This window comes from Nymphaea colorata, chromosome 9, assembly GCF_008831285.2.
Source record: "Nymphaea colorata isolate Beijing-Zhang1983 chromosome 9, ASM883128v2, whole genome shotgun sequence".
NCBI lineage: Eukaryota > Viridiplantae > Streptophyta > Magnoliopsida > Nymphaeales > Nymphaeaceae > Nymphaea > Nymphaea colorata.
The window spans coordinates 11085306-11112008 of record NC_045146.1 but is presented as its reverse complement, the minus strand read 5'-3'; the positions used below and the strand labels follow the sequence as shown (position 1 = coordinate 11112008).

General features: G+C 40.3%; 1 protein-coding gene across 2 annotated transcripts; it reads right to left on the bottom strand.

Annotated features, from left to right (window-relative positions):
- Positions 1-306: 306 nt before the first annotated feature.
- On the bottom strand, positions 307-25860 carry LOC116260765 (uncharacterized). 2 transcript variants are annotated; one of them, XM_031639236.2, is made up of 7 exons: positions 25609-25852; positions 25412-25533; positions 24370-24449; positions 23876-24017; positions 23635-23784; positions 23348-23549; positions 307-1417 (listed from the first exon to the last, which is right to left on the bottom strand). In XM_031639236.2, the coding sequence occupies exons 1-7, from the start codon at positions 25715-25717 to the stop codon at positions 1317-1319; spliced, it is 906 nt and encodes a 301-aa protein (XP_031495096.1). In that variant the 5' UTR covers positions 25718-25852; the 3' UTR covers positions 307-1316. The 2 variants fall into 2 exon arrangements, with proteins under 2 accessions (XP_031495096.1, XP_031495097.1); XM_031639237.2 differs by lacking the exon at positions 307-1417 and adding an exon at positions 20932-21139 and having other exon boundaries at positions 25609-25860.
- Positions 25861-26703: the final 843 nt, after the last annotated feature.

Below are 26703 nucleotides of genomic sequence, written 5' to 3'. Positions count from 1 at the left end.
AATTCTGATATAAAATTATTCTTTTTCTGATATGATATTATACTTTTTCATCCCTTGCCTACAAAATCCCATCTGAATCAAATTTTCTGTGCCTATAGATTATTTGAACTGTACTTGCCTTGCAACCCTCCTACTGACCTGATAAATGAAAGCTTTGGCTCCTCAAATGAAAACTTTGGCTCCGGAAACCTGAATTTCAGGTCGATTCAGTTAAGAGGATATTAGGTCAAGTGTCAATTCCAGGAAGAGCTCGAGTCTCACAGGGGACATTCATCTAATTCAATCCACGTCACACTACATTAAAAGTGGAATAAAAGCATGAAGTCACATAATGGCAGGTAAACAGTCTTAAAATTCTCAGCAAGGTCAAATACATACCATACTTTAGAAAAACTAGATGCAGTAAAGCTTGATCCCAGGTCCAAATGTCAATTGTTCTTACAACAAAGAAACCACTGCATGGCCCTCATGGACATGGCCTAACATTGTCATATATATAATAATCACCTCTTTGACAATTTAAAGCTTTGGAGTAAAAAAAACTTCAGTCCTGGAAGGTTACCTGTGGAACCAAAAGTCGCAGCCCATGATCAGCCATAAGCGACTGACAAGCACCCTTAACATGCAAAAACTTCATGTAATTGTGAAAGGCCATTACCAATTCCAGTGAACGTAGATCCCGGTGTAACAATTGCTAATCAACATCTATATGAAGTAAGAAGGCCTCTTTCTTTTTCTGAACCATAAGCAGGCGTTTACCAAATTATGCCAAAGACCCCACACTACAGGTATCGAGTGTTTACCTCCGTCAGCTTGCAAGTCCAATCCGTTAGCCAAGTGGAGGGAGCTCTTATTGGCATGAGCACAATCAAGCATCTGCTCATAGCATAAAGTGATACATGGATAATTACTTTTCTGTGTCCATGATAAATTTCAGTGCAAATAAATCAAGGGTGCAACCAAATCAGAGTGAAGCGGCACTGAGTTTTGGAAGCGTTCCTGAACCGTTTCTGTGTATATTTTTACCATAGACAAGTCCATGTACACAAGCAACATAATCCTCACCCAGAAAATTCGGTACAACTGAATACATACTCTTAAGAGGTGAAAGACGAAATTAATGGCCCACATCATTTTACTAAGTCATATGCTGCGGCAAAAAAGTTAAACACAACTGACAACCAGATGGTGTAGATGGTACTCAAAGGAATTGGTCTGCAAGAAATATGAGAAAGTGCACATCAGCGCAATAAAGGGGTAAAAAAGGCCTCTTCTGATCGCAAAAATGCTAAGTATCTCCAGCGATGTCATTCTCATCACATCTCCAGGTCTATCATTCCAAAGAGAGAAAAGTTGGGGTCGCTTGATCCAAGCAATGGAATGTACTCTGACCCTCTAACATGAACGCTATAGCATGCTGCAAGACAATAAGCCAGAATTCGAGATTGGTATTAAACTTGAAATGATAAGAGTACAGATAAGAATACCACTCAGATACCCAAAAAAGGCAAATCGCCTACTATGCATACACTTGAAAACATCAAAGGTCCCCAAAAAATGGCAGCGTATCACCAGCACCACCAATTGAACTTAAAAGCAACCAAATTTAATATTTGTACATAACAAACATTGACTATAATGGTTCTCATACATGGTAAAGTGCGCTAGGTGTCCCATCAAGCAGATTATGCCAACTTAAGCTGAAACAACACTGAAGTAAGTTGACGAGAGAACAAACCTCAGCAGCATGAGCATTTAAGAGCTGCTATAGATTAGCATAAATTGAACACAGATGCCCTAACATCATGAAACCAATTCCAGAATAAATTTATGTCATAAATTTCAACCGTACAGAGAGATCTAAGAAGTATATATGGATTGCCGTGAGCTGAAAACAGAGTGTCAACATCATAGAGCATAAGGATCCAGAAGACTGCCAACTCAACTAAAATTTATACTAAACCAATCTTAACAATATCCATCCATATTGGCCAATGCACATCATATGAGCCCCTCACTGAAAATAGAGAGGCTTTACATGGATCTTGGTAAAGTTTTTTTTTTATTCCTCAATTAGTTTAAAATATTCAATTAGTTTGTATTCACTTCTTACATTCAAAAAGAGCGAACAGGCTATGGACCCAGTTCCTTCCATCCTTTTTTAAAATGATTCATCCAATACCAATATTGAGACTGCCATTACATTTTGGAATCTTTAAAAAATTGAAAGCCTTTTGGGCATACATAGAGTACATAGGTTATCACGAGGCATGAAGTTTACTTTATACAATTGGAAACTTTCTGTATAATAAATTTGAGATTGAATTAATCTCTCCCAAAAAAAAAAAAATTCCTGGTGACATTTTTGACTTTTTTTCCCCACTTCACTAAGCATTCCATCGTAATAAATTATTTATGTCAAGAATATTGCACATAGTCTCATAACAAGGTTTTAACTGTGACATTTACAACTAAAATATCCAGGTTTCATAAAAGGATGATTACAAATGCCATTGAAAGCTCTAATTTCAAACCTTGCTTAAAGGAAAAGTTTCATCCCATCTTGTGAAAAAAAAAAGGCTCCCCAAAATTTCAGCATGTCACATTTCGAAGAAATTCAGAAACCCATGAGCAACTATGCAGGCAATCCCTTTAATATAGAGGGTCAAATTATATATACAAATGCCTTCAGTGATGAACAGCCCATTGAAGGTGATGGATGTAGTATCTTCCGAGCTAAAACAGTACGTAGATACTGGAAAAATGAAAAGAATAATCATATTTGAGTTGTCAAAAAAATAGTCAACAATACAATGGCTATCTGCAAAAATGGTCAAACTGAAAAAATGAGTAGCAGATCTCCAAGTTCTGACCAGGGAGATTCAAAATTCCACATTTCCACGGTGCCTACCTTTGCTAAGTAAATTTGCTAAACACCATCATGTTGATTATTCCTAATCATCTAGATGAGGAACAAACAAGCTCCTCCTAAAGGAAAGGATATAAAATTGTCAGAACCTATGAAATTGTTCCACCCCCATGAAACATTTCGAGAAGGAGAAGTAACGACAAGAGAGATGATGGGAACTCTCAGCTCCAATGTGGGGCACATAGCTGCAACCTATGTAAATAGCTCCTTTTTTGGTGCCGCACCTGTGTCTATGTGACACTGGTGAAAAGTGACTATAACAGTCACAAGAACAACCACTTAGGCACTAAGGCCGCATGGAAGAAGAAAAATAACTTATTGAATTGCTGAATCCCCTGTAAAATTAACAGCATACGATGAAGAGGGAATAGTTTCCTATTTACATACAAGAAGGAATTAGCAAAAAGGAAAAAACAGCAAGTACTAGCCGTTGGACTAGTTCCAAGTCCAACGGCTCCTTTAGGAGCTCTTGGAACTAGCCAACGGCTAGTATTATTATAGAAAACAATAAAAAAATAAAATAAAATAAAAATGCTAAATTTTACATTAACTCCTGTATTTCAAGTATTATCTATATACAAGTATTCATACTAAAAACATATAAACATATATTATTTATAGTCACATATGTAGATATACGTACATGAAAATAGGTAATATATGCATATGTATGTATTACAAATACTATATTTCTTAACACCTCCCCTCAAACTTCTAGTGCTATTATCGGAAGCTTGTCTAAAAGAAAATTAAATATGGGTGAATATAGAGGTTGAGTGAAGAAATCAGCCAGCTGAGATTCAAAATGAACATAGGGAAGCTTGATAGTCTTTTCCAGAAATTCTTCACGCACATAAAAGCAATCCATCTCTATATGTTTGGTACGTTCATTAAATGATGATTCTTAACAATATAAATAGAACTTTTGTTATCACAGCACAATTCAGTATGTTCTTCAATTCTTGTTCCCATATCAAGAAGCATTTGACGTAACCAGATGATTTCCATGGTCGTAGATATGCATGATTTAGCAATAATATTTACAGCAAACTTAATTTGTGATAAAAAATAGCATCTAGAAGAATATGCAATTTTTATTCCAAGAAAGTATGTTAGAAAACCAAGATCTTTCATTTCAAAAATCTTTTGAAGCAAACTCTTGTAATCTTTAATTCCTTTTTTGTCACTATCTGTACTTATCATATCAGCAACATACAATAGAAGAATTATAATACCTGTAAAAGTATTTTTTGACAAACAAAGGAGTGTCAGTCAAACATGAGTTAAAACCATAATTAGAAATAACAAAATTAAATCAATCAAACCAGGTTTTGGGAGCTTGTTTCAGTCCGTATAGAGCTTTCTTAAGTCATACTTTTCCTTGTAGAAGTGGCAATCCTAGTAGAGCATCCATATAAACTTCTTCAACAAGCTTTTCATTTGAAAAAACACTTTTAAGATCCATTTGGTAGATGTTCCACTTTTTAATAGAAGCCAATGCAATAAGAGTTCTAAGTTCTAAGTTCTAACAGTGGTCATTCTAGCTACGGGGGCAAAGGTTTCGTTATAGTCAATTCCATATTCTTAAGTATATCTCTTAACAACAAACCTAGTTATATCTTTCCAAAGATCCATCACTTTTAATTTTCACATCGTAGACTCATTTACATCCAATGGTCTTTTTCCCTAAGGGTAAATCCTGAATTTCCTAAGTTTTGCTTTTCTTAGGGCATCTAATTCTTCCAACATAGCATCCTTTTATAAGTTGATGCTTCATTAAATGTAGTATGAGCTGGGAAGAATGACTCATATCATAAAAATCTATTGGGTGGTCTTATGTTTCTAGTGGATTTTATAAGATTGACTTCATTTGAAGTAGATTCTAGGGATGATAAAAGTCAATAGGATCATGGTGTTCTTCTATATGGTCATGTTGCCTACTTCTTTTATGATAGGTATATTTCTTTGGGTGCTCTACCATCATTTCTAACATCAATATTATTTCCATCATCATTATTCCGTCATCATATGGTTCATCATCATCAAATTTGGAAAGATATTTGAATATGAAAGAATAATCTTTATCCTATTGTGGTTTTTATTTTTTTCAAATCCATCTTCTTTTTCATTAAATATTACATTTCTAGAAACTATAACTTATTTTTGATTGGGTCGTAGCATTTGTAGCCTTTTTGAGTTTAATATAATCAAGAAACATACATTCAATCACTTTTGAACTCAATTTGTTAGTCATGTCATTCAAATCATAGCATTTGCATCCAAAAACTCCAAGCCTATTGTAATCATGTCCTAAATAATTTTTCAATAAGGGGTCATATTATTCAAAACTTTTGAAGGTATCCTATTTATGAGATAAACAGAGGCAAAGGGAGTCTCAACCCAAAAGTTTTTAGGAATATTTTTTTCAATAAGTAGAGTTCGAGTTGTTTCTACTATGTGTCTATGTTTTCTTTCAAAAAGACCATTTTGTTGAGGTGTTCTTAGGCATTTTTTTTGGTGAACTATTCCAAAGCTTTCTAAATACCTTTTGAATTCATTTGAAACAAATTCTCCTCCAGAGTCAGTTCTTAAGATTTTCAATTTAGCATCAAATTGAATTTTTATCAAGTTGTGAAAACTTTTAAAAACTTCAGATTTGAACCTTGCAAAGTATATCCAACAATATTGAGTAAACCATCAACAAAGATCACATAGCAAAATAATCTTCCTTTTGACATAATGGGAGATGGCCCCCATACATCGGAATAAACAAGCTCAAATGGCATAGAAGAAAAAAAAAACTTCTTTGTCTAAAGAATAAGGATTTCATTTTTCCATGTATGCAATCATTCCACTTGAAGTCCTTAATACAAAAAGTCTTAGTAGGAGACATCATAGATATTTTTCTAAAGTTGGGATGGCCTAACCTTTGATCCAAGTGTTGATGTCAACATCTTTGACAAGATTACGAAAATTTTTCTTAGGGATACATAAGTTGTTCATGTAGTAAAGATCTCCCTTCTAAAATCTTCTCGAATCAACTTCCCAGTTTGGTGATCCTATGATAGGGTTGTTTCCTTGCTATCAGGGATACACGAGGAAAACCCAACACATACACCCACAAAACCCTAACCTAGTTAAGGCAATCCCTCCTAGAGGGCCGATTTACTTCAACCTCCAATAAAATCCCTTCAATCAAGCCTCAACCTTATTTATAAGCATGATTTAGGTCAGTTCTAAAGGGATTTGACCTGCAGTCCATATCTGGTTCCAGTTACTTGGTTATTGGAGTTTCCTTATCCTAGCTCTATATGCTATCAAAATTGCATACCTATGGTTCAGGCCTGCTTTGAGGTTGATACAGAACATGAGTCCAGCTCTAGAAGACGATATAGTGGCAGGTGGGAAATGCTCTGATGCTGGCTGTCTATGAATTCTTCCAATATTCTGTCTGGTGGGCTGCTTTTTATAACTCCTGCGCCTACTTTGGCCGGTCCCAACTGATAACATTTCTTGGACTAGTAATCCTTTGACACTTGTGTATATCTTCTGTCTCCTCAACTTCATAATGCATTATAGCCTATGTCACATAGGTACGGGTACGGCTGCGGGTACGGGTGCCGGTGCAGGTACGGGTACGGACCATTTTTAAAAAACTTGGGTATGGGGGTACGGCCGTACACACACATGTATATATGTCAAAAAATTTCAAACAGAATAACATATTTGGACATATATATATCAAAAATTACAAACATAATAACATATTCATAAATCATAATCCAAAATTTATCAGTCTTGATTCTCATTCTCCTCAGTCGCATAATTAACATTCAAAATACATCAGCTTTATTAATTCTCATTCTCCTCAGTCACATCAAGATTAGAAGGAACAACAGGTTCTATAAGATCCATATTAAGAGAATGCAAATCATGTTCTCCTTCAAGGTCCACGTCAATGTCCTCTGGATTAACATCCCAATACTTCGATGAACCTGAACTGCAAGTTGCAACAAAATCAAAATATGATTTAAGCTATGTCACATAGGTACGGGTATGGGTGCGGGTACGGGTATCAGTACGGGTACGAACCATTTTCAAAAAATTTGAGTACGGGGGTATGGCCGTACACACACGGACATATATATATATATATATATATATATATATATATATATATATCAAAAAATTTCAAACAAAATAACATATTCACACATATATATCAAAAAATTGCAAACAAAATAAAATCATGGTCCAAAACACAGTATGGAAGTAATTAACATACAATTATACAAACATGTCAGCTTTCTTGATTCTCCTCAATCGCATCATGAAGATTAGAAGGAGCAACAGGTTCTGTAAGGTCCATGTTAAAAGCATGCAAATCATGTTCTCCTTCAAGTTCCACATCAATGTCCTCTGGATTAACATCCCAATACTTGGACGATCCTGAATTGCAAGTTGCAACAATTTCTTTTACAACATGAAGAGGTTGGCGTGGACATAAACAAATCATGTATACATATGAAGAGGTTGGAGTGGACATTATTTATTATCTTTAACAGATGAAAATCAGAATACAGTCTTCCCAAACATATCTCCCTATTTTTTGATATTTCTGGATCTCGATTAGGAGGAACACGACCAGTACCTCCTGCCAACCATGTTTGTCCATAATATTTGAGATTTAAAGAGTGTGTCATACAATGCAAAGGGTTATTGCTTTTGTTCTATCTTCTTACTAAAATTCTATGCACATGATCGAAAAACTCAGAATCATCAAGTGCAACATTCTTCTTCTCATGTCTAAAAATGATGTTTTGAATTTTTTCAATCATGTTATCCCACACATCATAAACTTTATGAAGCATGGGCCCTTCTTTATCAACTTCTCTCAGCCCTGCCGTTCTGCCGCTGCCGTCGCCCTACCGTTTCGCCGCTGATGTCGCCTTTGTTTCGCTGCTCCCGTCGCCGGAGAGGACCCTGCCTTCCCTGCCGCTGCCGCCGCCGAAGACTCGGAGAGGAGAAAACGTAAAACGAAAAACGAAAAAGGGTTTCGAACTTAAGGTTTTTTAACGTTAAAATAGTGTTAAAAGATAAAATCAAATAATCGTTAAAATAAAAAACGAACATATTTAGACTCGGCCAACTTTGACCGTGTCCAAAAATGGACGGATACGGCCTCCGGTGCGTTGACCGCACCCGTCCGGTACGGTCAACGCACCAAATTGCCGTACCGGGTGCCATACCCGTACCGGTGTCGTACCGGTACCGGACGGGTACTCCTCCTTTGAAGCCGTACCCGTGTTACAGAGGATTTAAGTTAATATTAACTTTAAACAACCAACATAATAATAATATACATATGTATTATGTATACATATCAAAGATACGAAAAGAAAGAAATACTTGTAATCATCTGAAGTACGTGAAAGTAAGCGTAGGTTGGAGTGGACATAAACTAAATCTTCTGCTCGCTTACTAGTTAGCTTATTTCTCTTGATGTTGTGAATTTGAGAATAAGTGCTCCAATTTCTTTCACAACATGAAGAGGTTGCAGGTTGAGATAATAACTTCAATGCAAGTTGTTGGAGATTTGATGTCAATGCTCCAAAACATAACCACCAATTAACAGGATCTTCTTCATCTCTTGCCATTGCAGCTTGTATTGAATCATTTCTTCCACCAGAGAAGGTCGCAAACTCATTATTTATTATCTTCAACCGATGAAGATCAAAAAATAGTCCTCCCAAACATATCTCCCTATTTTTTTATATTTCTGGATCTCGATTAGGAAGAACACGTCCAGTACCTCCTGACAACCATGTTTGTCCATAATATTTGGGATTTAAGGAGTGCGCCATACAATGCAAAGGGTTATTGCTTCTGTTCCATCTTCTTACTAAAATTCTATGCACATGATCGAAAAACTCAGAATCATCAAGTGCAACATTCTTTTCTCAAGTCTAAAAATGATGTTTTGAATTTTTTCAATCATGTTATCCCACATATCATAAACTTTGTGAAGCATGGGCCCTTCTTTATCAACTTCTCTCATAGGCTTTGTAAATTGCAGAAAATATGTAACTTTATCCCACCATTCATCATCTAAAATATTTTTTTTTATTTCTGATGCCTTCACAATGTCATGACTCCGATAAAAGTCTCAATCATTGTCAGTCACCATAAGTGTTAATGCATGTTTCACCTGTTTTATTCTTTTTATCATTACAATAATGGATGCAAAACGAGTCTGCTACCTTCAACAATTTCAAATCAGAATGCCTATTAAATATAGCAAGAGCTTGTTGTGGTTTACAACAAAATTTCTGATGTTTCTGACATCATGCTCAAGCTCCTCAATCCATGAACACAACAAACCTGCATTTGGATCATCTTTTGATGGGTTGCAAATACTTTTAAGTGCTAAATTTATATTGTGTGTCACACAAGGAGTCCAAAATATGTGACTATATTTGGGATCACTTGCCAAATTCATCCTTGCTCGTTGGCAAACTGGAGCATTATCAGTAACAATTTGCACAACATCATCCTCACCCACTTCTTTGATGACTTCTATAAATAGCCCTTTTAAATACTCAGCATCTTTATACTCCCCAGATGCATCAACAGATTTCAAGAAGATTGGTCCATCAAGCGAATAAGTAATAAAATTTATCAGTAGCCGCCTTTGTATATCAGTCCACCCGTCAGAAACAATGGATACTCCATATTGTATCCATGAAAATTTCTTCTTCTCTAATAATTTTTCAATGTTTGCCTTCTCTTCTGCAAGAATTACTGTTCTCAACTTCTCTGAACTCGGGGGTACATAACCACTCAAACTGCAATTAGCCAAACCTGTAACAACATCTTTCCAATAAGGACTTCTAGCTACATTAAAAGGAAGTGAACTTGCAAAAAAAAAACCTTCTGATCCTTCTATCCATCTCTGCCCTTCCCATATTATTGAATGCTTGTGATAATGTTTTCCTTTTCTTTGAACCATCTTCACCTTGTTCAATAGCATAAAGAGGAACAGATACACTTGACTTGGCTGAAGATTTCTTCGTCTCAGCTGCATCCTGTTCTTTTTTGAATATTTGAATCTCCTCTTTGGTAACTTTTGGGCATGGTCTAATTCCAACGCCTGAGATATGCAATAAATGTGCTTTGCAACGTGTATCAGAGCCGGTGTAAGTCATATTACATAATTTGCAAGAAAAAATTACATTCCCACCACCACCTGGTCCTTTTCCTAGTTTGTTCACATAGCGCCAAAGAGGTTGAGATGGATTATCCTTCTCTATTGCAGTGGTATTAACACTACTACTGTTGCTCACTACATTTCCACTTCCACTTACAGGCATCATTTCTTTTCCTTTATCAGCCATTACAATTTACAACTTATATGAAAAGCACCTAGCAAAAGAGCTGCAACACAAAACCAATAGAAACAGGGATCATTCCAAATAGACGAAACCTCTCATGAAACGATATATCACACCAATATCAAATGGATTTGTTCCTAATTAGTACAAGACAATATCTGATGCAGATAACATTGTAATTGGACTCGTTCTCAATTAGTTTTAAGAAAAAACATGATGCAGAATTCTCCTTGTCTAACTTGTTCAGCATGCAATATAGTTGGACTTGTTCTCAATCAATACAAGACAACATGCAGCAAAGAATGTTCGGAAATAGGACTTCTTCTCAATCAGTATAGAACATGCAATACAGAATATGCAGACTATGCAGAATAAGGTATATGACGTGGGAAGGCCTGCACCCAAAGAATAACAGGTCATTGTTGGACAAGGCATACCAAAATACCAATTATATGAGTGAGTTCTTTTATCAATCTTGCTGTCGGCCTATCAAGATCATCACGTTCAAGAACATTGAAGACAAAAACACCACCCAAATCCTATAAGATCATCGCCCCAGCGACGTCTGACGGTGTTGACAAAAAAACACCACAAAAAAACACCGGCGACAGATGTAAGATCATCTCCCCTGCTGTCTGCCGTCGCCGGCGGTGAAGGCAGGGGCGGAGCCAATGAAAATGAACTAAAAAATGATAAAAACAAAAATATACTGTTGTTGTTCGCCTCCTGACGTCGTCGTCGTCGTTCGTCTGCCGTTGCCGCCCCTACCTGTCGCCGGCCGTCGCACGTTGAGAGGAGAACGAAACCCTTCAAACAAAAACATGTTTTAAGGGTTTCGAACTTTCTTTTTTTTTAACATTAAAATGGTTTTAAACGATAAAATTTAAAAATCGTTAAAATTATAAAAAGACACATTTGGACTCGGTCAAAGTTGACCGTGTCCCAAAAAGGTCAAAAATGACCTCCGATGTGTTGACCGTACCCGGTACGGTCAACGCGCACCTACAGCGTACCCAACCCCGTACCCGTACCGGTACTGGTGTCGTACCGGTACCATACGGGTACTCCTCCACGTGTGACAGATTATAGCTGCTGTTTTACAACAATATGTGTTTTGGATTGGTGGATTGGTGGGTATCTTATGGATCAGATATGTCAGTGCTCCAAAAACTTGCAATGAGATTACTATCACAACCCATTACATCACTGTGTTGCGAAAGAAATTGGAGCATGTATTCTCATATATACAACATTAAAAGGAATAAGTTCACTAGCCAACATTCAGTGGACTTGGTTTTTGTGCACTCCAATTTGCATCTTATTTCAAGAAAAGAAAAAGAATGGCATTGTTCATTTGATATTTGTTTATATTATTTTGTAATTTTGTTGCTTTGATCATTTTCTTGAGTTCTATTAGATCCGTTATATTTGTTCCAGATTGAAAGAGACGAGAGAGATGTTGAGGAAAGGAGAGAATGAGAGAGAGAGAGAGAGCCAAAAAGAATTAGGTCGTTAACGTAACCCTAATCTCTTTTAAAAGAGATTACGGCTGGCTGTAAACACTTTGCAAAAACAGTACAACAACTATAAGAAAATGTTTAAAGACATCCTCTCTAACTTTCTAATATTTCAGAAATACTCTTTTAACACTCTCCCTCAAGCTGGAGCATATATATCAATCATGCTCAGCTTGTTACAACATCTCAAGAAATCGCCTATGGGAAGAGCCTTAGTGAGGATATCAGCTGCCTGATCTTCTGAGGAGACATGAATAGTGCTAACAATTCCTTTTTGAAGTAAGTCTCGAATATAGTGGCAATCCAATTCAATGTGTTTAGTCCTTTCATAAAAGACAGGATTGTTAGCAATATATGTAGTTGCATTGTTGTCACAATACATCTTCATTGGGAGATTCACTGAAATACCCAACTCCAAAAGTAGTGATCTAACCCACGACATTTCAGCCGCAGTTTGAGCCATAGCCCTATATTATGACTCAGCACTAGAACGAGCCACCACGTTCTGCTTCTTGCTCCTCCAGGAAATAAGATTACCTCCCACAAAGACACAAAAACCTGTAGTAGACTTCCTGTCATCTACAGAACCTAAGTAATCAGCATCACTATACGCTTCGATGTCAACACATTCTCCCTTTTTGAACCATAACCCTTTTCCCAGGGCTGATTTCAAGTATCTAACAATCATTAGAGCAACATCCCAATGAACCTTCCGGGGTTTTTCCATGAACTGACTTAACTTATTCACAGCAAAGCTAATGTCGGGGCGAGTGACAGTCAAATATAACAGTTTCCCTATCAGGGATCTGTAAAATCTAGAGTCAAACGGCTCTGAGTCATCATCATGTATATGAATCCGGGGATTCATGGGAAGTGTGGCAGGCTTAGCTCCCAATAGTCTTGTTCCCTACAGAAGATCAAAGACATATTTCTTTTGAGACACTACAACTCCTTTATTACTACGAGCCGCCTCAATACCAAAAAAATAACGGAGTTGTCCAAGGTCTTCAGTAACAAAGTGTTGTTGTAAAAACTCCTTTATTTGAGCTATCTCTTGATCATTTTCTCCGATAAGAACAATATCATCCACGTAGACAACCAATATCACCATCCCTGATATGCCTCGCTTGATAAACAATGAGTGATCAAGCTGGGATCGGCGAAATCCACACTTAGATAACACCTCAGTAAGCTTCTAGAACCATGCACGAGGACTCTGTTTAAGTCCATAAATAGCCTTCTTTAATTTGCATACCTTGGAACACTCCCCCTGTCGCTCAAAACCAGGTGGTTGCTGCATATAGACGGTTTTAGAAAGGTCTCCATACAGAAAGGCATTTTTCACATCCAGCTGGAAGAGAGGCCACTCTCGTTGGACAGCAAGAGATATAATCAATCGAATAGTGCCCAACCGAGCCACAGGCGAAAATGTCTCAAAGAAGTCAATACCATAAGTCTGAGTATACCCTTTTGCGACAAGACATGCTTTGAACCTTTCAACCGAACCATCAGAATGATACTTGATAGTGAATACCCATCTTGATCCAACCACATCAAAGTGTGTCGAAGGATCTACCAAGTATCAAGTCTCCCGAGAAAGAAGAGCATCCATTTCCTCCTGCATTGCTTATCACCAACGTGGATCTAAGAGGGCGTGATGGTAAGAAGATGGGACAACATGACTAGAGAGAGCTTGATCAAGATGATCTGCTGCACCAAACTTGTACTCAGACAATCAGTAGATACATAATTAGAAATAGGATGTAGTGTGCACTATCGCTTGCCCTTGTGAATGGTAATAAGGAGATCTGCTGCAGAATGGTCATCATTTAGTCAATCTTATCAGTGAAGCTTACCTCTTGAGATGATGTTGGTGGATGGCTGAGAGAGGGACCTAGACGACGAGTGTAGACCAACGGAGGATCAAGGAAACGTTCATGTGACATAGGTTGAGATGGTGGAAATGACTTAAGTGACACTGATGGAATAGGAAGAGGTACAGGTACATGCATCTCAGATGGAGAAGGACTTGACGGGGAATAATAAGGACAAGACTCAAAGAAGGTAACATCAGTGCTGATAATGTCTTTTTTATTTAGGGGTCAAAGCATTTATATCATTTTTTATTGGCTGAGTAGCCAATAAAGACACATTTGATGGCTTGTGCAGCAAGTTTATTTTTGTTTGGGCCTAGGATATGTGCAAAGCAAGTGCATCCAAATACTTTGGGAGGTAAATGAAATAATGGACGCCCTGGATATAGAATTTGAATGGGAATACGTTCTTGGATAGAAGAAGAGGGTAATCTATTAATAAGGTAACATGCAGTAAAAATAGCATCACACCAAAAATAGGCAGGCATGTGAGAATGTAGCATAAGGGTGCGAGCCACATTTAGGAATTGCCGATGTTTACGTTCGGCTACACCATTTTGTTGGGACGTATGTGGACAAGTATATTGAGGGCGAATTCCATGATTGGCATAAAACTGAAGTAGAATGGAAGACTTGAATTCAAGAGCATTATCAGTGCGAATATTTTTGACAACGAGACTGTTAGAATATCTTGTGTAAGGGAACCGGGTCTGGATATGGACCCGGTCCCATGGGCACGGGAACCGAGAGTGGCTCGGTACCCTAGGCGGGTTTCCCCCTTATAATCCCACTTAGTGTTGTGTTGTTGATTAAGTGGAATATAATTTTCTCTCTCCTAGGGTTGCGGTTTTACTCCTAGGTTAGAGCTTCTCCGTGGTTTTTCACCTCTTCTTGAGGTTTTCCACATATATCGTGTGTTTCTTCTCTTTTCCTCTCTTCCGTTGCATATTTCTACATGGTATCAGAGCCAGGTTGTGTGGGTTTTGCTCTGTGATCATGTGTTTCCATCGTTTCTGCCGCTGCACGTCTCCCACCGCCGCCGCTAGTTCCAGCGCCGCCGCCAGTTCCAGCGCCGTCGCCGGCGTTCTTCTCAGCGCTGTCGCCTTTCCGCGTCATCGTCACCGTCACTGGCGTCATCGTCGCCGTCGCTGCCGTCATTGCGGCCGCCGTCGCCTTTTCTGCGTCGCCGCCGTCACTGCTATCACCGCCAGTAACTCTTCCGCCTCCGCTGCCTCTTGTCTGTCGTCTCTGGTGCTGGGTATTGTTTCTCTTTGGTGATTGTGATGGCCGAAGCGATGACTCCCAAGATTGATGATGCCCTAGATATGGGCAGCAATACCAAGAGCGAGAACTTGCCTGTTCAAGTCACCTCCATCCGGCTGAACAAGGACAACTATCTCTCTTGGTCTGCTGCCCTAGAAATCGGGATAACCAGTCGTGGTCGCCTGCCCTATATTACTGGGGAAAAACCTGCACCTTCAAAAACGGATCCGCGATGGGCGACTTGGGCGTTGGAAGATAGTCAGGTGAAAGTATGGATCATTAGTTCTGTTTCCGCAGATATTCAGCCTCTGATCTTGCGTAAATCGACTGCATACGACATGTGGACTGTGCTTGCGCGGATGTATGGCCATAAGAAGAGAGTATTGCGTGCGTACCAAATCAAACGTAGCATCTACTCTCTTAAACAGGGTGACTTGTCTGTAGCTTCTTTCTTTGCAGCCCTGAAGACTAAATGGGAGGAACTAGACTACCATGTGAATGATGATTGGCATTGTGGTTATGATCATGCCCTGTACTGGGACAAAGAATGGATGGACCCGACTTTTATTTTCCTTGGGGGCTTACGCGATGAATTTGAATCCATTAGAAGCCAAATTCTCAATTGTGACGAGATTCCCGAGATTGAGGAGGTGTATGCCCGGGTGGAATCTGAGGAACAACGTCGTCAAGTTATGCATATTGACTCCAGCCATGGGAGTTCCCCCTCAGCATTTGTTAGCTGTGCCTCTGGGAGTGGACAGCGTTCTGTTCGACGTTGTAGCCATTGTAACAAGTTGGGGCATTCTGTGGATTTTTGTTGGGATATTCATCCTGAGAAGAGACTTGTTCGTGGTCGCCCTCCTTCTAGTCGGCGGGGTTCTTCTGTTCCTGACTCTAGTCAGGGTAGTTCCTCAACTGTTGAAAAATCAAAACTTTCCTCCGATCAAATCAAGGAATTACAAGCTTATATTAGTCGGTTGTCTACTACGCAAGAGGAGACTTCCACGTCCGAAGGGGCTAAATTAGCTCAAGCTCTTGTAGCCACAAGCGATCAAGGTAATCCCTCACTTGGTGATTGGATTGTTGATAGTAGGGCTACGCATCATATGACAGGGAATCCTAAGCTGTTTCAAGAATACCAATTGTCCTCAGGGCAGCAACGCGTGTCTATGGCTGACGGGTCTTCTATTTCTGTGGCTGGAAAAGGGAGTTTGTCCTTGTTTGATAAATATCATCTTCATAATGCTCTCCATGTTCCCAATATTCCTGTGAACTTGTTATCTGTCAGCAGTATTACCAGAGAACTCAATTGTAATCTAATTTTTTCTACTGATCATTGTTCCCTGTAGGACTTGGTGACGGGGAAGAAGATTGGGATTGGTTCGGTTATTGATGGCCTCTACAGACTGCCCGTGCAAGTTGCGTCTGCCTTGATCTCAGCCACTAGTGGACGGTTGTCAGGCATGGAAGACAGATCTACCATTATGCGATGGCACGAGCGTCTTGGGCATCTCCCTTTTCAGTTGATCAAGAAGTTGTTTCCAAGGCTTTTTACTTCTGTTTCTATTGATTATTTCTCATGTGAAGTTTGCCAGTTGGCTAAACATGTCAGGGCTTCGTACCCTATTTCTCTCAATCTATGTCACACGGATACGGCTGGGAAGGTCAAGTACCGGCGTCGACACGCCGACACGGGGATCCCGACACGGGGACACCGCAGGATACGTTTTGGATCGGGTCTGGGTCAGACCCGATCCAAACCAACCCGATTTTCTTTTAAACCGTCGTTTTCTCTTTACGCGACTTTACCCTCCGACGGTCGACTTTCCTTACCTCGACGACTTCCACGGCAGCACAGTTCGGCAATGGCGGGCGACGGCGACATCTGGTGGCGTCCGGCGGCAGCCGGCGACAGACAGGTAAGTGTTTTATCTATTATTTTCAACATTAGAAGTTAGGGTTTCATCTTTCATTTGGGGATTTTTTAGATTGGGTATTTCTTACCGATTTTGGGATGTTTTGGTTTGAAGATTGGACGGTTAAGGATCCTATTCTTCACTGCTATGTGCGATATTTTCTTTTTTTTGTTTGATTTTGGGATTTGGGGATTTTGCCGATTTGGGGATTTTGCCTTCGTTGTTGTTGATGATGCTAGATATGTAGCCTTCGTTGTTGTTGATGATGCTAGATATGTAGCAGGTTCAGCTACATAGTCGATCGCAGCTAGATATTATAGATGAACTCGGCTGTTGTTGGGAAATTAATGATTCTATTGGCTTCTAGCATGCAATCTAGATGGCATTAACATATAAAATGTTAATTTTAGAAGTTTATAACATGATAGTATGCATATTTCCTCGGCTGTTTTATTTCAGACGTTTTATGTTCATTATATGTTTTGTAACTGCATGTTTATGTTCATTATATGTTTAATGTAGTATGGCGAGGAAAGGAAAAACAGTGTCTCAGTCTCAACCTACAAGTTGTGGTTCTGGATCAGCTGCGTCTATTGCACAGCCACTTTTTTTGAGACTTTCTTGCTTATGTCTTAGCAGTTATCACTTTTGAGATTGGTGATGAACAATGTTTTGTTTGAGACTTTCTTTATTATCATTTTTAATTTTTTTGAATATAATATTCGCCGTATCCGCGTATCCTAAAATTTGGAAAATGCCGTGTCCCCGTACCCGTACCCGTATCCGTGTGACATAGCTCTCAATAAAACCACTCGTCCGTTTGCTTTGGTTCACTCTGATGTTTGGGGTCCTTCGGGAGTACCCACTTGTCGTGGTTTCCATTATTTCATGACTCTTATTGATGACTACTCCCGTTGTACGTTCGTGTACCTGTTGAGAAAACGTAGTGAAGTTCCCATCATTATCAAAAATTTTGTTGCATTTGTTGAGACTCAATTTCAGACCTCTGTTCAAGCTTTCCGCACCGATAATGCTCGTGAGTATGTCTCCCAGTCTGTAGATGATTTCTTGAGGAGCAAGGGTATTATTCATGAGACAACTTGTAGTTACACACCTCCTCAAAATGGCGTGGCCGAACGTAAAAATCGCCATTTATTAGAAGTCACCCGTGCCATTATGTTCCATAGGCATGTTCCTAAGCGCTACTGGGGTGATGCTCTTCTCACTAGTGCCCATCTGATTAACCGTATGCCTACTCGTGTGTTGAATGGTCGCTCTCCCTACTCTGTTCTTAGGCCCACTCATAACCCTTGGCCTCTTACTCCTCGAGTGTTTGGGTGTACTTGCTTTGTTCATGACCATAGTCCAACCCTTAAGAAACTTGATCATCGGTCTGTCAAAGCTGTCTTCTTGGGGTATTCTCCAACTCAGAAGGGATATAAGTGTCTTGACCCTACTACCTCCAAAATTTATGTCTCTCGGGATGTTACCTTTCATGAACATGAGGCGAATTTTCCCGTGAATCCTCTTCAGGGGGAGTGTATAGGGAAAAGTGTGGAAGAGTATTCCTCAGACCAGCTGGTTCAGTTTATGGATTTTTTAGAGTACAAGGTCAGCCACATTGTGACAGAGACAGTCAGAAGTGATAGCCACAATGTGACAGAGACAGACAGAAGTGATAGCGACAGCCCTGTGCAAGGGAACTCTGTGGATGATCAGCCCACAGCCCGTGATCATCTGTTCGGCCAAGTGTACATCAGAAAGAAGACAGATGTGGTTGAAGATGTTGATATAACCAATCCCAATCCTATGAGTTCCCCGGATGACCCAAGTCCAATAGATGAAGAGCTTCCCATAGCCCTGCGCAAGGGAACCAGGTCATGTACTTCTCACCCCATTCAGAGATTTGTCTCTTATGCGAAACTTAGTAAGAATTACAAATGCTTTATTACATCCTTGTCTAAGTCTGTGATCCCCAGGTGTGTGGAAGATGCCAGAAAGGAACCTAAATGGCTACAGGCCATGACAGAGGAGATGAATGCCTTGGCAAAGAACAGCACGTGGAAAGTTGTTAATATCCCCAAGGACACTCATTTAGTTGGTTCCAAGTGGGTGTTTAGTGTGAAGTACAAACCTGATGGTACTGTGGAAAGGTATAAGGCTCGCCTTGTTGCAAAGGGGTTCAGTCAGAAATATGGTATTGACTATCTTGAAACTTTTGCCCCTGTTGCCAAACTGAAAACCGTGAGAGTCATCTTAGCACTTGCTGTGCAAAAGAAGTGGGGCATGGACCAGCTTGATGTCAAGAATGCATTCTTGAACGGCCGTCTAGAAGAAGAGGTCTATATGAGCATGCCCCCTGGATATGTCCAAAGCGGAAAATGTTGTCATCTCAAGAAAGCCTTGTATGGACTAAAGCAGTATCCCAGAGCTTGGTTTGAAAGACTGAGGATAGTGATGAAGACTAATGGATACAAACAGGGAAATGGTGATCACACCCTATTCATTAAGCAGAGAAATGGTTTGGTGAGTCTCCTTCTTGTATACGTTGATGATATGATTGTCACAGGTGACGATGAAGAAGAGAAAAAGAAGATGAAGGAGAGGTTAGCTGCTGAATTTGATCTGAAAGATTTGGGTAAACTAAGGTACTTTTTGGGGATAGAGATTGCTCGATCAGAGACAGGGCTTGTTATGAGCCAAAGGAAGTACACTCTGGATCTCTTAAAAGAGACAGGTAAACTTGGATGTAGGCCCTCTCTAACTCCAATGGAGTCTGGTACGAAGATAAGCATCAAGACTGGCAACATCTTGGATGAGGAAGGAAAAGGTCGGTATCAGAGGTTGGTTGGTAAGCTCATCTATCTTACCCTCACTCGCCCTGATATCACCTATGCTGTGAATGTGTTGAGTCAGTTTATGCATGCTCCTACTGATTGTCACTGGAAGAGTGCAGAAAGAGTGTTGGGGTATCTGAAAAATGACCCGGGAAAAGGATTACTGTATACTCAGCAAGACCAACTTAATATTGAAGGATACTCTGACGCAGATTGGGCAGGGTGCACTGATACTAGGAGGTCTACTACAGGGTACTGCATCTTTCTAGGGGGTAACCTGGTTGTATGGAGGAGTAAAAGGCAGGAAGTTTGTTCTAGATCCAGTGCTGAGGCTGAATACAGGGCGGTTGCTATGGGAGTTACAGAAATGCTTTGATTGAAGATCCTTCTAGCAGATATTGGAATTGAAATGGAAGAGAAGATGAAGATGTACTGCGACAACAAATCTGCGTTTAACCTTGCAAATAATCTCGTCCTGCATGACAGAACCAAACACGTGGAGATTGATCGCCATTTCATACGAGAACGCATTGATTCAAAGGAGTTGATCCTGCCTTATATGAAGTCTGAAAGATCAAATTGCAGATGTTTTAACCAAAGCCTTATGTACATCTCAATTTGAAAAAAATGTGAGCAAGCTTGGCATGTTTGACATGTATGCCAAGCTTGAGGGGGAGTGTTAGAATATCTTGTGTAAGGGAACCGGGTCTGGATATGGACCCGGTCCCATGGGCACGGGAACCGAGAGTGGCTCGGTACCCTAGGCGGGTTTCCCCCTTATAATCCCACTTAGTGTTGTGTTGTTGATTAAGTGGAATATAATTTTCTCTCTCCTAGGGTTGCGGTTTTACCCCTAGGTTAGAGCTTCTCCGTGGTTTTTCACCTCTTCTTGAAGTTTTCCACGTATATCGTGTGTTTCTTCTCTTTTCCTCTCTTCCGTTGCATATTTCTACAGAGACCAAACTGAGTTTTTATTTCCTTACAAATTTCTGAAGAATACATATGACTTCAGATCTTTCCCTTAACAAGAAAACCCAACTGACTTTAGTAAAATCATCAACTAAAACAAGATAGCATCGAAAACATGACCGAAAAGGAACTCGACTAGGACCCCATATATCCACATGAATGAGATCAAACAGACTCTGACTAAACGGACTCTGACTCGAAGGAAAGCTGCTCCGTGTATGCTTGCCCAGCTGACAACCGTCACATAAGAATGACTCTAATGTAGGAATATCTGAAAACATGCGACAAAGTTTTGGTACTGACATATGACCCAGCCTGAGATGCCATTGGAAAGGAAAAGGCTTCGAAGGGACTAAAGATGCAACAACATCAACTGGAATCGACAGAAAATATGGTCCCTCACGTTCATGGCCACCACCAATCATCTTCCCAGTTAGTAAGTCCTGAAAAGAACAAGAACCAGGGTCAAAAATGACTTTACAGTTTAAATCAATAGCTAGCTGCTTGACGGATACCAAGTTAACAGGAAACTAAAGAGCATATAGCACATGTGTAATAGTGCCTAAATGTGGAAGATGGGTATTACTGCTGCCCAAAATAGGGGATAGCTTGCCATCAGCAAGCCTGACATGCTGTGGTGTAGAGAATCTGACAAATGATGAAAAAATCTCTGGTTGATCACAATAATGTCTAGAAGCACCAGAATCTATCATCCATGTCATACCTGGATCATCAGTAGGAGTACCAACAGAGAATGCTGAGTCTATAACAATGGCATTGGCAGATGTAGAGGCAGACCTTTGAACAAGAACACGATCATATTCATCCTTACTTAAGTTAAGAGAATATGACAGAGATATGGAACGGTCAAACGAATACTCAACCATAGATATTGTTGCCTTTGAATGAGCTGTTTGGGATGAAGAAGGATCTTTGCCTATGGCAATTCTACCTCCACCACGTCCAGAGGAGATGCTCGAACGGAGGTGATGCTTGCCCCAACAACGATCCTCTAGATGACCAACTTTGCCATAATAAGAGCACTAAAATCTGTTGTGTCCTGCACCACAGCCTGTACCACGTCCCCCTAGTGCCACCAAACGAACTAGGGCCCCATCCCCCTGATATCACAAGTGCAGAGACTGGTGTGTCGTGCGTATTCTGAGAAAGAGTGACTGCAAGACGACTTAACCTATTATACGTGTTGCTAAATCTGGAAGATCACTGCCTGTGAGAATTTGAGACTTTGCCACAGAGTATTCTGGAGATAGGTCAGATATGAACTTTGCTACCATTCCAGTGCAAGGTGGACGAAGAGCCTTTAATCGTTTATATGCAGCAATCAATGTAGCAAAATATTGAGATAGATCCTGATCCCCTTGTCGTATGTTGCATAACTCATCTTCCAATTGTAAGATCTTAATTACATTAGTGGCATGCGAGTATGTCTTCCTCAAGAAAGACCACATCTCCTTGGCCTTGGTATAATATGCAACAGTTGGGGCTATATGAAACTCCACACTCTTCATAATCCAAGACATAACGCCTGTGTTGGAAAAGGATGTGTAGAAGACTTGTGTTAGATCCATGTTCTAGGCTTGCAGCAAAAACTATGGCAGATCTTCTGGCAATCGGTGGGTCTGGTGGGGACGGTCGATCGCTCTGGCAAGATATTCCAGCATGGCAAGATATTCCAGCAACGTTGATGCTTTTTTCCAAATCAAAACCCTAAGGTAAGTCCTCTTCCCACTAAAGTAAAATGTTTTCTTCTCTAAAAACTCTAAACAACTCGTCTCCTCCAAAGTCCAAAGAAGTATCGTTGTTTCCATTTTGACATTAAAACTGTTTAATATTACAGTCATGCGACTGCTGAGAACAGAATTCAATCATAGCAAAAAAGACGCGAAAAGAACATGTTTTTTGTGTCTTTTTCATTTTACAGATTTTTTATAAAAAAATGCAATATTTTGCCGCTTTTCAGCCAAAGTGTTTTTTGCGTTTTTATTGCATTATGTTTTTAGGCATAGCTTTCAAAAAAGAATGCAACTTCACAAACCTTGCTCTGATACATATCAGAATCTATGAAGTTGTTTAACTACCAGAAAATATTTCAAAAAAGCAAAGAACGAGAGAACCTGAACCCACAGCCCCAATGTGGGGCATAAAGCTGCAATTTATTGATTTTATGTTAAGGTCCATCTGCACCTAAGAAAAAAAATACAATAATACCCCCAGTTTACAACATATTATACTCAAATAACATTTGTGTGGATCTGGATCAGGTTTGAGCTGGGATCCAAATCCAAACACATCATGTCTCAATCGCCATTACATGAGCTGATGCCACCAGAACATACAATCATCGGTTAACAGATGCAAATGCATATAAATGTGTGCAACTCTATGCACCAAATGGGGTGCTTTTATTATATGCAATGACATGTGTTCCAAACATTCAGCAAACTAGAAAAAACAGAAGAAATAGCCCAATTAGCAACAAAAAGTGGATGTGAAAGGATTACCGTTATGGGACTAAAGAAAGAAGGCCCTAACTTAAAATGGAGAACTTATAAGCACTGAAACTACTATCTACAAGCTACCGGCCAGCAAAATATCATTAGAAATTATAATGTGTAATGAATATGTAATACCATTTTCAATCTTGATAACACTTTGAAGCATTGTCTCCATTTTTTTCTTCATATCAGAGTTCTCTTCCATATCAGGGACAAGAAGGGTCAGTTCCTTGTAAATATCACGTACAAATCCACATATCATCTTAGCATATTCAAGTTCACCATCTGATATCCGGCCAATGGCTAGCCTCATCAGTTCTCCCGTCAAATCCGCAATCTTAACACAAAAATACAAGTAACTGCTCTCATTAATCAGTAACAGATAAATTTTATTTATATACAAAAGAAGCCACAAGTATTACCCCTAGCAGATAGTCAAGAATGTTAATTTGCAATGGCTCCGCAAATTTATCACTCAGACATAACAAACTTTTGTTGATCTCGGAAAGTGTCAACAGTGTCCCAGATTTGCAAAATTTGCATAAGCTTGCAGCTTCAACATACTCCTGGACCTGGGATATAAGAACCAAGTAAAGTATATGCAAATTAAGAGCCAATTCGTACATGATTGATTAAAACTTTTGATAGGTAGAAGATACTGACTCCAGGTGAATACGCCCTCCTAAGCTTCCAAAAGTCACTCCCTTGTAATTCATTCACCAACCGTGCCATGTACTGGTCAGTAACTAGTGACAGATCTTTTTCAGCCTTCTCTAGCACTTCTTCTCTATTGTGATTACTTATCCTGTTTCAAGGACAAGACTGCAATATTAGGGGTCTTTGGTTGAACCAGCATGACAAAAATCTATCGCAAAAGAGGAAGTTGCATTATGCTCTGCATATCTAAACATACGCCTGTTTTCAATACGAGACTTCAAACTCCAAACCCAATAAACTAAATCCTAAAAGGCCCAATGCAGAAGTTCAGCATATTTAAACTTAGAAATGCTAACGAAAGACAAACAGCAGTAATTTCAGAGGAATCGATACTAGCGCATCAGATCATCATGAATGGAGCTCTTCGATTCTTAAAGAACAACAATTGAATGAGCATCACGAATACAATTAAATGCTCGAGAGAAAAGCAGAGAGATTACCTATGCACCTGAAATATAACCTTTTTGCTGTTAATAGTCACATCTCGACTTGCCTTTACAACCCTCTCTCGCTTTTCATTCTTCAAACCACAACAAGCTTAGGTTAGTTCTCTCTACGTTGATAAAAAAGAAGCTCTGGATACCACTGAAGTGCCGCTTTCTTCATGCAAAAGGACAAGATCAACAGGAAACCAAAGAAATAACCAACAATATGAATTTCAATCAGGATGCTCATTAGTATTCAAAATGCTAGTCGTCCAAAATGAGTTCCCAGGCCCTACCCTGTACTGCCTAAAGCAGATAAGTGTCTGTCATGTTTATCAAGGTAAAAGTCACCATGTAGTATTTTGTGATAAACCATGAGTTTAGGTGCACGCCTAGGCATTTATGTAACAAGCGGTGCCAGATAAACAACGGCTTGGCCAAGATGGCAGTGGACAGGTCAACTTATTTTAAGAAATCACTCCCAGGAAAATGTCCGTCCTGGTGTAGAAATATCCCTAGATCATAGAAAGATACCTAGAAAGATTCGGCTGCGCTCGTTTATCAATACTTTAAATGTCTGTCGCCAATTAACTCAACAAGAAAAAAGGTTGCTAGAGAAGAGATGTGCCTTTGGTATGAATAATCGAAGTACCTTCCCTTAAGGACTCGAAGGTATTGATCAACAACGCAGCTACCCAGTCCAAACTCCTATTCCCTAAATACATGAACTGCAGATTCCAGACTCCCAACTCTTCGGTGGCAAAAGGAAACAATTCTATGGAATGTGGTACAACATGAAGTTCCACGGGCTATTACATGAATCAGAAACTCCACATTCCCATCCCAACTTTCAAAAACCGCCCCAAATCCCCGAAAAGTTCAGGCCCATTCTGCTGATTCCACCAGAGCCGGTCGGCCTTGCACATTTCCTCCTTTACCTAAGAAGATTCGGTTGAAGACCACTACAAATCCTATATCGCTACGAACTCTCTCTCCACATGGGGTGGGGGTGGGGGTTGGGGGAAGAAAGAGAGAGAGATTTCGAGGGAGAACGTACCAGCTCGTTGAGGTATTGAGCATAATAACCAAAGGTTTCCTTCATGGCGGAGTCCGCGGGACCAGAAGCCGCCATCGTCGTCATCCTCCTAGGCCTCTTGGCCAACGGCGACGCCCCCTCGCCTGAGAAGCAGGAAGGAGAAGCCCCGAGTCACCTTTAGGAAGAGAGAGAGGGAGGGAGGGAGGGAGAGAGAGTACCAGGGTGGTGAAGAAGAGGAGAACGATGGATAGGAGAGTGCGTTTTAGGTTGAGTCGACATGACGATCATAGGGAAAAGAAGTGTCCTGGCGCAACACCAACGAAGCATCGGAAACGCATAGGAAGCGGAAGCATCCACGCGCAACACGGACGACGCATCACACAGACAGCGGCGCGCCACCCGGCCAGCCCTTCCGCCAAGTAGACGGCAGAAAAAATGCGTTCGGATTAAAATATGTTTTAGGTATTCGAACTCGCCTTCATATTTCGATAGGAGCCCGACCGGACTATGTAAAACTTGGATCTTACACTATTGGATATGGATTCAGTTACAAATATTCGGTTCCAATCTGAATCCTACCCAGGTTTCAATCAATGTGGAACCCAAACGTCTTCTCTCAAGGCGCGTTTGATGCCTTGCAAATGTACTGTAGCAGTAGAAAAAAATTCAAAATTTTAAAATTTTTCCTCTCCATCAAACTTAGAATTTTTTTTTACCGTTAAAAGTGGAAATGGAAAAATATTTCTGAAAAAATTTTTCCAAAATTTTTTTTGACCGTTGGGATGAAAAAGGGACGCTGAGGAAGGGAGGAAGAGGAGCAAGGGAAGGAGGGAGGAGGAAGAAGGAGGAAGAAAGGAATGATTGAGGAGGAAGGGAAGGAGGGAAGAGGGAGGAGGAAGAAGGGGAGGAGGGCACGGCGAGGAGGGAAGGAGCAGAGGGGAAAAGAGGGGACGGCGAGGAGGGAAGGAGAAGAGGGGAAGAAGGAGAAGAGGGGAAGAAGGGGAGGAGGGCACGGCAAGGAGGGAAGGAGAAGAAGGGAAGAAGGGGAGGAGGGCACGGCGAGGCCACCTCCCCACGTCCCCCGCCGCCGCCGATGGCACCGCCTGACGCCCATCATCCACAAAATCCTCCCTCCTTCCCTTCCTTTCTTCTTCCTCCTCCTCCTTCTTCCTCCTCCTCCCTTCCCTTCCCTTCTTCCTCCTCCTCCTTCCCTTCCCTTCCCTTCTTCCTCCTCCTCCTTCCCTTCCATTCCCTTCCTTCCCTTCTTCCTCCTCCTCCTCTTCCTTCTCTTCTTCCTCCTCCTCCTTCCCTTC

Coding starts and splice junctions, on each gene's coding strand:
- LOC116260765 (XM_031639236.2), bottom strand. CDS start 25,717: ATGCTTCGTTGGTGTTGCGCCAGGACACTTCTTTTCCCTATGATCGTC. Junction 23,785..23,875: donor GGAGGGCGTATTCACCTGGA/GTCAGTATCTTC, acceptor CTTATATCCCAG/GTCCAGGAGTATGTTGAAGC. Junction 23,550..23,634: donor TTCTTGACTATCTGCTAGGG/GTAATACTTGTG, acceptor TTTTGTGTTAAG/ATTGCGGATTTGACGGGAGA.